Source organism: Nicotiana tomentosiformis, chromosome 5 (assembly GCF_000390325.3).
Source record: "Nicotiana tomentosiformis chromosome 5, ASM39032v3, whole genome shotgun sequence".
NCBI classification, from domain to species: domain Eukaryota; kingdom Viridiplantae; phylum Streptophyta; class Magnoliopsida; order Solanales; family Solanaceae; genus Nicotiana; species Nicotiana tomentosiformis.
This window is the reverse complement of record NC_090816.1, coordinates 10134584-10145336: the sequence shown is the minus strand read 5'-3', so window position 1 is coordinate 10145336 and position 10753 is coordinate 10134584. Positions and strand designations below refer to the sequence as shown.

General features: G+C 42.0%; 1 protein-coding gene across 1 annotated transcript; it reads left to right on the top strand.

Moving 5' to 3' along the window:
- The first annotated feature begins 3300 nt into the window (after positions 1-3300).
- LOC138891911 (uncharacterized) lies at positions 3301-3891 on the top strand. Its single transcript, XM_070175598.1, has 2 exons — positions 3301-3598; positions 3716-3891. The coding sequence occupies exons 1-2, from the start codon at positions 3301-3303 to the stop codon at positions 3889-3891; spliced, it is 474 nt and encodes a 157-aa protein (XP_070031699.1).
- Positions 3892-10753: the final 6862 nt, after the last annotated feature.

Here is a 10753-nt window from a genome sequence, read left to right as displayed (position 1 = left end):
AGCAAGAATTGATAATGAGGACAATGCGGAGGAGACTCAAGAGGAAGTGAACCCGTCTAGGGAGCACATTATTGACATACCGGTACCGGTAGTGCCAAAGTCTAAGGTACCAATGCCAAGGCCTCCTTCTCCATATCCTCAAAGGCCTGCAAAGCAAAATGGCGGGAATCAATTCAAAAAGTTCATTGACATGATGAAGAGTCTATCTATTAATGTGTCATTGGTTGAGTCTTTGGAGAAAATGTCCGGTTATGCAAAGTTTATGAAGGACTTGGTGACAAAGAAGCATTCGATGAATTGTGAAACTATAAAGATGACTCATCAAGTGAGTGCAATTGTGCACTCAATGGCTCCTAAATTGGAAGATCTCGGTGCTTTCACAATCTTTGCTAAAGCTCTTTGTGATCTTGGGGCAAGTATCAATTTGATGCCCTATTCGGTTTTCAAGACTTTGGGAATTGGGAAACCAAGACCCACATCTATGAGATTACAAATGGCGGATCATACCATGAAGAGACCGTTGGGTATAATTGATGATGTATTGGTTCGTGTTGATAAATTCATTCTCCCGGAGAATTTGTGATTCTTGATTGTGAAGTGGACTATGATGTGCAGATTATTCTGGGTAGACCTTTCCTTGCTCCGGGGAAGGCTCTTGTTGATGTGGAAGCCGGTAAACTCACTTTCCGGGTGGGTGATGAAAAGGCGGTGTTCCACGTATGCAAATCTATGAGATAACCGAATAGCAATGAAGTGTGTTCGTTTGTGGACTTGGTGACCAATGTGATTATTGATGATACTAGTGCCATGATGAATGTTGATGATACTTTGGAGGCCGTTTTGCTTAACCTTGATGATAACGAGACGTATACCTATGTGGAATGCGTGAACTCATTGCAAGGAATGGGGTCGTACACTTATGAACCCCGCAAATTGTCCCTAGATCTTGAAAATCGGAAGACTCCTCCAACAAAGCCCTCAATCGAGGAGCCTCCCACTTTGGAATTAAAGCCACTGCCTCCGCATCTCAGGTATGAATTCCTTGGCCATTGTTCTACTTTATCGGTTATTCTTTTCTCTTGTTTGACTAACGTGCAAGTAGACTCCACATTGGCGGTACTACAAAAGAGGAAGAAAGCTATTGGATGGACATTGGAGGATATTCGAGGAATAAGCCCTGTATTTTACATGCACAAGATTAATTTGGAGGAAGATTCCAAACCCTCCATTGAACATCAAAGGAGGCTAAATGAAGCAATGCAAGAGGTGGTCAAAAAGGAGATCATCAAGTGGTTAGACGCAGGGGTTGTTTACCCTATTTCCGATAGTTCGTGGACCTCTCTGGTGCAATGTATCCCAAAGAAAGGGGGTATGGTAGTGGTTACCAATGACAAGAACGAGTTGATTCCTACAAGAACGGTGACCGGGTGGAGAGTGTGTATGGACTATTGCAAGCTAAACCAAGTCACAAGGAAGGATCATTTCCCATTTCCCTTCCTAGATCAAATGCTTGATCGGTTGGCCGGCCGTGCTTTCTATTGTTTCCTTGATGGGTATTCCGGCTACAATCAAATTCTTATTGCTCCGGAGGATCAAGAGAAGACTACTTTCACATGTCCTTATGGTACTTTCGCATTCTCGCGGATGCCATTTGGGTTATGCAATGCACCGACGACTTTTCAAAGATGTATGATGGCTATCTTCTCGGACATGGTGGAGGATTTCTTTAAAGTCTTCATGGATGAATTTTCGGTGGTTGGGAATTCTTTTGATGATTGCTTGAAAATTTTGGATAAGGTCTTGGCAAGATGTGAAGAGACGAACTTGGTGTTGAATTAGGAGAAATGTCATTTCAAGGTTTAGGAAGGCATTGTCCTTGGCCACAAAATTTCAAAGAATGGCATTGAGGTCGCCAAGGCAAAAATAGAGGTGATTTCTAAACTTCCACCTCCAACATCCGTGAAGGGAGTGAGGAGTTTCTTGGGTCATGCGGGGTTCTACCGGCATTTTATCAAGGATTTTTCCAAAGTGGTGAACCCCTTGTGTAAGCTTTTGGATAAAGATGCCAAATTCCATTTCAATAAGGATTGCATGAAGGCATTTGAATTGCTCAAGTTCAAATTGATAACTACTCCTATTATCACCGCCCCGAATTGGAGTTTGCCTTTTGAGCTCATGTGTGAAGCTAGTGATATGGCGGTCGGAGCAGTTTTGGGGCAACATGTCAACAAGATCTTTCATCCAGTCTACGATGCTAGTAAGACCATGAATGATGCCCAAGTCAATTACACTATAACCAAAAAAGATCTCATTTCTATAATTTTTTCTATGGAGAAGTTTCGCTCGTACTTGATGGGTACAAAGGTGATTGTCCACACAGATCATGTGGTACTTCGGTACCTTATGAGCAAGAAAGATTCAAAGGCTTGGTTAATGAGATGGGTGCTTTTATTGCAAGAGTTCGATCTAGACATCCAAGACCGCAAAGGCAGTGAAACCATGTGGCGGACCACTTGTCTCGCTTGGGGGAGGAGGGGAGGCCATATGACGGCCTTGAAATCAATGACTCCTTCCCCGACAAGCAACTTCTAGCCATTTCAATGACTGAGATGCCATGGTTTGCTGATTTAGCAAATTATCTTATGAATGGTATTGTACCGGATGAGTTCTCTTCAAACCAAAGGAAGAAGCTCAAACGGGATTGCCTAGACTATTATTGGGATGAACCGTACCTCTTCCGTATTTTTACTGATGGCGTGATTAGAAGATGTGTGCCGGAGGAGGAACAAGTTGAAATTTTTGGGGTTGTCATTCTTCACCCTATGGTGGTCACCATGTGGGAGCAAGAACGACACCCAAAGTGTTGAGTTGTGGATTCTATTGGCCTACTCTCTATAAGGACGCAAGTGATCTAGTCAAGCGCTATGATGAATGTCAAAAGGCTGGTGGTATTTCAAAGAAAAATGAGATAACCCTCACCACCATCTTGGAAATTGATATTTTTGATGTGTAGGGTATTGATTTCATGGGATCGTTTGTAAGCTCTTGTGGGAATACCTATATTTTGGAAGCTGTGGATTATGTGTCAAAATAGGTTGAGGCCGTTGCTCTACCCAACAACGAAGCTAGAAGTATGGTGGCATTTTTGAAAAAGAACATCTTCACAAGGTTTGGTACTCCGCGGGCTATAATAAGCGATGGGGGTCGTATTTTTTCAACAAAGCTTTTGATACCTTGCTTAGCAAGTATGGTGTCACTCACAAAGTCACAACCCCCTATCACCCTCAAGCAAGGGGACAAATGAAATTCTTCAACCGGGAGATCAAGAGTATTTTGTCAAAAACAGGGAATGCCAACTGGATGGATTGGTCAAAGAAACTTGATAATACTTTATGGGCTTATAGGAAGGCTTACAAAACACTGATTGGGATGTCTCCATATCGGTTAGTGTTTGGGAAAGCTTGTCACCTTCCAGTGGAACTTGAGCACAAGGCCATGTGGGCTTTGAAGAAGCTAAATCTTGAGTGGGATGTCGCCTCCAACTTAAGAGTGGCACAATTGAATGAGCTAGATGAATTTCGGTACCGTGCATATACAAGTTCATCCTTATACAAGGAGAAGATGAAGTATCTCCATGACAAGTACATTCGGAACAAGGAGTTTAAAGAAGGTGATCTTATGTTATTGTTCAATTCTCGGTTATGGATATTTCCAGGAAAGTTGAAGTCTAAATGGAGTGGCCCGTTTGAAGTTGTGAGTGTGACACCCTTTGGTTCATTGGACTTGAAGAATAAAAAAGATGAAGTGTTTAGAGTCAATGGTCACCGGGTGAAGCATTATTTGGGAAATGTTAGTGATGGCCACGTAGTGGCAGTGATTCATTTCAAGTAATTGATGGTAATTTGAATCATTCCGCGATGTTAAATCAGGCGCTTCTTGGAAGGCAAACCATACTTCTTTTTCTTTTTCTTCTTCTTTAGATAGGTCTTGTTTTGTGCTAACTGGTTTTGAAGTGTGTTGCAAGAATGAGTGTTCTTTGCATGAACTGTGCTCAGGAAAAGTGGAATTTTGTGCGAACCACACTTTTTTGAAGGCCACAATAGAAAGGGATCTACGGCCGCACAATTTTTGTTGCGGCTGCACAACTAGAGATCAGAAATTGCAAACTCTCGGAAGTTATGCATGTCAGAGAAATGGCCAAAATGCGACCGCACAAAAATATGCGGCCGCACTAAAAAATGTGCGGACCGCAGATCATCAAAAGAGTAATTTGTGATAGGTAAAGGAGTGCGGACCGCACACAAAATTGTGCGGCCATACTTAGCTCTTGAGTCCTTGCCTTAACCGGCTAACTATAAATAGTTTCTCCTCACCACTGTTCGAACTTTACAAACACTGAACATTTGACACTAGGGCAAGCATAGTGCACTCAATTGATTCAAGCATCTCACTCTCATTTCATCATCTTTGATTCTTCCTTGCATCACTACATTACTGGTATATTGAATTCATCATTAAAATTTTCAATTTGCTGAATTTTGTTCATAATTAGTTTAGTTATTTTTGGCCCTAATGTCAAAATTCATCATCATGTGAGCTTAAAATTATATGGGTAACTTCCTATTTGCTAATTGGGGGATGGGTAAACTGTGTATCATGTCTAAATTGCCAATTCCATGTCTAAATTGTGCATGAATTGAAAAACCCTAAGTAACTACCGCTTGTTTTTGAATTATGCGGCCGCACAAGGAATTGTGCGGCCCGCAGATCATTAGTTTAGGGAAAATATTATGCAATGATTGTGCGGACCACACTAAAAATTGTGCGGTCTACAGAAATTTAACCGCGGCCGCAGAAAAGTGTGTGTGGCCACAGATCGATCAATTCTCTGACTTCAGAGAGTTATCATTTTGGAGCTTGCAATTTTGCGGCCGCACTCAAGATTGTGCGGACCCCACTTCAATTGTGCGGTCACACTTAAAATTATGTGGACCGCAAAACCGTCAGTGCGGCTGCACTTGCAAAATTGTGCGGTCCGCACAAGCCCATCTGCGGTCGCACCCAAATTGAGACGAGAGGTGACCAAGATAGCTGCCGCTGGAGATCTTCCATTTGACTTACTGATGGAGACAAATCCATCAGTACCAGCAGACCCAGCAACACCATCAGCACCAGTGGCACCAGCTGTCCAGTCTGAGGAGCCAGACCTTGCTGCCCACACTGCTGAGGTGGTGCTACAGATGTTCACCAACCTAGCTACTCCTCGAGCAGAGGATGATGAGATCCAGTTGGAGGAGCCTGAGGGAGGTGATGCTGCTATGGACACTGAGACCACATAGGGAGTCCTATCTACTCTTTCCCTTCCTTGTTTTTATTTTGTTAAGCATTGAGGACAATGCTTATTTTTATTTATGGGGGTGGAGTCTATTTTGATTTGACATTTGACATTGGCTGTAATAACTGATAACATTCTCTTTTTATTTTTACTTTCATTATGTACATATTCTTCTCTCGCTATTGATATATATATATATATATATATATATATATATATATATATATATATATATATACACACACTCTTTCCCTTTCTCAGTTTGTATATTCATTTATGCTTTCAGCAGTTTACTTCATAGCTTTTTTTTCCTCAGCAGTCAATGTTTACTCTAATAGCTTCTTATTTACTTTAATAGCTTCTTTATAATTTAGTAGTTTCTTTTCATGTTTAAGTGATCAATAATCCTTTGGTTTTCTTAATGCCACGGTTCTTTCCAAATGTGGTTTTTGTGTGAACCGGGTGACTCTTCCCAACGATGGATGGCGTGATAACCTTCTTAAGGGATTAAGTCCATTTTTTATGTTTAGGTAAGAACAGTAGTAATAATGAATAAGAGTACCTAATTGAGTCGAACTAGAAGAGTCAAGCATGCTTCACTTGGTACCAACGCACTTAGTTACATGCTTATGATTAAAAACAACTTCTTGGAAAGAAATAGCTCTAGTTAGTGACCTTTTGACTCTTGTGTTGACTTAAGCAATCATCGAGTGATTTAGTTGAACTATTAGTGATTTTCAATCTCGAATATGGTTGTTGTAGGCCCTCGACTCTATCCTCTTGAAAAATCTAGTTGTATGAGAGGTGAGATATTTTGTTGCAAGTCCAAGTACCCGTGCGAATGGTCTAGAAGTTGCCCGAATGTGTTTCTAGGCGAAATTCTAAGTTTTGCTTGGCTTGAGAAGTGATTGTAGGCTCTCCTTGACCCGTTTTGAAAATTTTCATGACCCACTAATGTTGTTATCCCTACTCAAACCTTTTGAGCCTAAATCCTTTCTCATTTGATAACCATGTTACAAGCTTTTACCCGTTTTGTATTGATCCTCTCTTGGCACCCGAGCTTTCCTTAACACTCTTGAGAAATAATTGGCTAAAACATAAGTTTGGGGGAGAGACGAAAAATTTGAAAGTGGTATCAAGGTACAAAAAGAGAAAAGAAATGAAGAAAAGGAAAGGCAAAGAAAAAGAAAGAAAGAACAAAAGAAACAAAAATGCAAAAAGAAAGTGAATAAGTTGAAGAGTTGAAGGGATTCAAAGAAAAGCAAAAATGCAAAGCATGGAGAAAACAAAGAAGGAGAAAACGAATATCATGACCAGGAAAGAGTGATGTTAAGTCGCTCTAGTTCCTCTAAGGAAAAATAAAATGACTCAAAGAGTCGGCAAAGCATGAGCCAAAAAGAGAAAATGGAGTGCTTAAGGAAAGATGAACCCGTTCTATTCCAACATTTCCTACCTTAGTCCAAAAGCCATCATTACATTCCGAAAAAGCCCTACGTGATTTCAAAATGAGTGAACTTACATTAGTGGTGATTTACATGAGGGGCAAGCATATGGTACTTAGAGCCGTACTTGTGACATTCTTTTGAGAGAGATGAGCGAACTTTTCACAAATCCTTGAAGTGAGTGCTACATTCTAAAGTGAGGTATGCTAACGGAGAGTAGAGGAGGAGGATTTTGGGATCCACAATAACCTATATGAAAGAGCGAACTTCCTTGATGAGTAAAGTTAACACTTGATGCTCTAGTGTCACATTAGAACCATTTGTGCTTAAAACTTCAAATCATTGCCTTGTTGATAATTCATAAGTGTTGTGGGTAATTGTTGGTCCCAATTGATGTGTGTTTGATTCACCTTAGATTAGCTGGAATAGCTCTTATCTTGTGGAGGTGGGAATTATCTTATTTGCTTGAGGATAAGCAAAAGCTTAAGTTTAGGGGAGTTGATAAGTGAAAATTTTGACTAGTTATTAGCGCCTTTTAGCTTTCATTTTAGTCCAAAAGTGTCTAATTGTATTCCCGAAAACTGTGAAATATGCTTACCTGCAGGAGTATTAGAAAATGAGCCACTACGATGAAATCCAACTCAAGGAGGAGTGAACTGAACAAGGACAAAAATTAGGCACAGAAGCTAAAGTGTGGACCACAGATTTTTATCTGCGGCCGCAGAATGTGAAGGAAAATCAACAGAGCCCCAGTGCAATGTGCGGTCGCAGAAGCTACGTAAGAGTCAAAGTTCATAGAATTTCATTTCAAGCTCAAGAAGAAATGCGGACCACACAATAATTGTGCGGCCGCAGAAACAGCTATGCGACCACACATAGGAAATGTGCGGTTCGCAGAAGAGCCCAGTGCGGCCACACCCAGAATTGTGCGGACCACAGAACATGAGAGATGCGGCCGCAATCTAGAATTGTTTGGCCGCAGAGTCAACTCATGTCAAGATCTGAATAGAAGTGCGGACCGCACATATAATTGTGCGGCCGCAGAACCTCTGAAAGGTTAATTTTGTCCGAAAATTTCAGCTTTGTATAAATTGACTACTTTCACGAAATTAGGTCAAGTTTTGAATATTGAAAGTCCTGTAGCCATTTTTATTTACCCATTTAGGCAACTTTATCTTACTTTGGTGATTTAACATTGGATTTTTATCTTTTAATCTTGCAATATGAGTTTTATCATCTTTTCTTCTCTATTTTCCTCTATACCCATTATGAGTAGCTAGATTTTTAGCTAGAGTTGTGACCCAACCCTAGTGTGTGAACCTAATGGGTGTTTGATTTATGGCTTGTTTATGGTTGGGTATTTATTATTTACCCTTGTTCTTGCCTTTAATTATAGAATTAATGGTTGCAAACATTAGTTTATGCCTATTTGACTTGGTCTCTACTTGAAAAAGGGAGACTTAATCTAGGAAAATTTGGCTAACAAGAATTTGGGATAAAATCAAGAGATTGATAGTCCCAATTAAAGGGTTGAACCTAGAGAGTAAAACCCGACTTGAGCATTTTATCATCTGCTTTGTTCAATACCCATTTGGACTTGAGAAATCCAAATTGGGCAAAATCACTTTTTAGTGAGAGGTATTGGGGGGCATTTGAGTGTTGATTGCTATAATGCACCCCGACCAACAAAACAAGCTTTAAGGTTTACAAACCCTTAGGCAAACACCTAGGTGAAGGTCATACCCCAAATATATACCACTAATCCCATCTCTACTCCCTGTGGATTCAATCCCGACTCCTTGTTGGGTATTATTATTGCAATCGATCGTTTCACAACTCCGAATAGAGGTGTGACTTGGACGAGATCACATATAGGATTAAGTAGATCCTAGATCAAATAAAACCGAAGCATCTCTATGGCAAACTGGAACAATACCTGTGATCATGACGTTGGATGACTCAGCCTCAGGCTTAGCAGGGAAACCATAGAATCGGGGAAGGGCCCCACCACTCGGAGCTACATCTCTGGGATGGCCTCTAACCGTTTGGCCTCTACCTCTAACATCCTGACCTCCAACTCTAGCTGTCTGACCCCTGCCCCTAACTGGCCGGCCGGGCGGTGGAGAAACTGGTGCCGGTATGATGGCACGAGAATCCGGCTGAGATCCGTTGCTCGACATCCTAGGACAATACCTCCTGATGTGACCAATGTTCCCACACTAATAACACTCATCCTATTGTTGTGGCTGCTGAAGCTGACCCGAACGGACCGGATAACCGCTGTAGTGACTCTGGAGTGGTGGTGCACTGATAGGAGCTGGATGTGCACAAAATGGCAGCTGCCCAGAGTAAGGCATAATAGGACCATAACTCCTTGAAGCATCGTGAGATGCCTGAAGTGCTGAATAAAATGGCCTGGGAGGATGACCCTTACCATAAGTACCAATGCCATCAGATGAGGCGCCTCTAAAATTACCGGAATGATGAGGGGTCTTATCAGACCCCTGCCCTCTCTCATGTCCAAGAACCGTCTCGATCCTCCTAGCAACATTAGCATCCACCTGAAAGGAAATCTCACTTTCGATCTTCTTGGCCATCTGAAGCCTGATAGGGTGAGTGAGTCCATCAATAAACCTCCTCACTCTCTCCCTTCAGTAGGAAATAAAAGGTGAGCATGACGGGCTAGATCCACAAAACAGGTCTCGTACTGAGTGACAGTCATACTGCCCTGCTGGAGACGCTCAAATTGCCTGCAGTAATCCTCTCAAAATGTGATAGGGAGGAACTTCTCTAAAAATAGTTGCGAGAACTGCTCCCAAGTCAGTGCAGGAGACCCAACTGGTCTGGTCAACATATAATCTCTCCACCACCTCTTGGCAGAACCCGTTATCTAAAATACTGCAAAATCGACCCCATTGGTCTCAACTATACCCATGTTCCGCAACACCTCATGGCAGCGGTCAAGATAATCATGTGGGTCCTCAGAAGGTGTACCACTGAAGTGAACTGGAAGAGCTTAGTAAACTTGTCCAACCTCAGTAAAGCCTCAGAAGATATGGCAGGCCTATCACTGGCCTGTGCCGCTACAACTGACTGAACTACCCCAACTGGCGGGGCTGCTAAAGCCTGATAATAGGGAGCCATCTGCTCCAGAACGAGAGTAGTGGGAGTCTGTGTTCCTCCCCCAGGCTGTGAGATGGATGGTGCCACTAGAAATGTACCATTCTGAGCCACGCCCTCCATAAGACTCACCAAATGGACTAGAGCGTCCTGAAGTACTGGAGTAGCTATGAATCCTTCCGGAACTTGAACTGGTCCAACCGGTATAGTCTGAACTGGAACCTCCTCCTGAAGATCCACCTGAGGTTCTACAACAGGTGTTGTTGCTCGAGCTCTATACTGAGCTCTACCTCTTCCTCTGGCTCGACCTCTACCCTTGGTCATAGTTGCCACCGAGGACTCTGGCCCTTGTCCGTCGGTAGATGTATTATGCATTCTCGCCATCTGTGAGAGAATAAGAATAGAATGGTTCAATTAGGGCTGGTAAGTGGGCCAGTCCCGGGCCTAAACGGGCCAAGTGGGCGGGTCCAACCGGTCCCAAATTAAACGGGCCAAACGGTCCCGGGCTAAACGGGCTTTTTGTAGGGACCGGCCCAGGACCGGGACCGGGACCGTTTGGTCCCGGGCTAAACGGTCCCGGCCCGCGGGCTAAACGGGCTAAGTGGGCCCAACATATATATTTTTTTAAAAATGCCCAACATATATATTTTTTTAAAAATTAAATAGATATTAGAGACAAAAGGATGTTAAAAAAAATATCTAAGGCAATGCTTTGTAAATTTTATTATAGAATTGTGACCTAAATTTTATTTAACATCCTAAATTTTAATATTCAATATTTAATATCGAATATATATAGTATATCGATATAAGATGTATATATACATCTTATATATAGTATATAAGATGTATATAT

Excerpts from the sequence above, each read along its gene's own strand:
- LOC138891911 (XM_070175598.1), top strand. The coding sequence starts at position 3,301 with ATGAAATTCTTCAACCGGGAGATCAAGAGTATTTTGTCAAAAACAGGG. Across the intron at positions 3,599-3,715 it reads TCGGTACCGTGCATATACAA|GAAAGTTGAAGTCTAAATGG; the intron begins GTTCATCCTTAT and ends GGATATTTCCAG.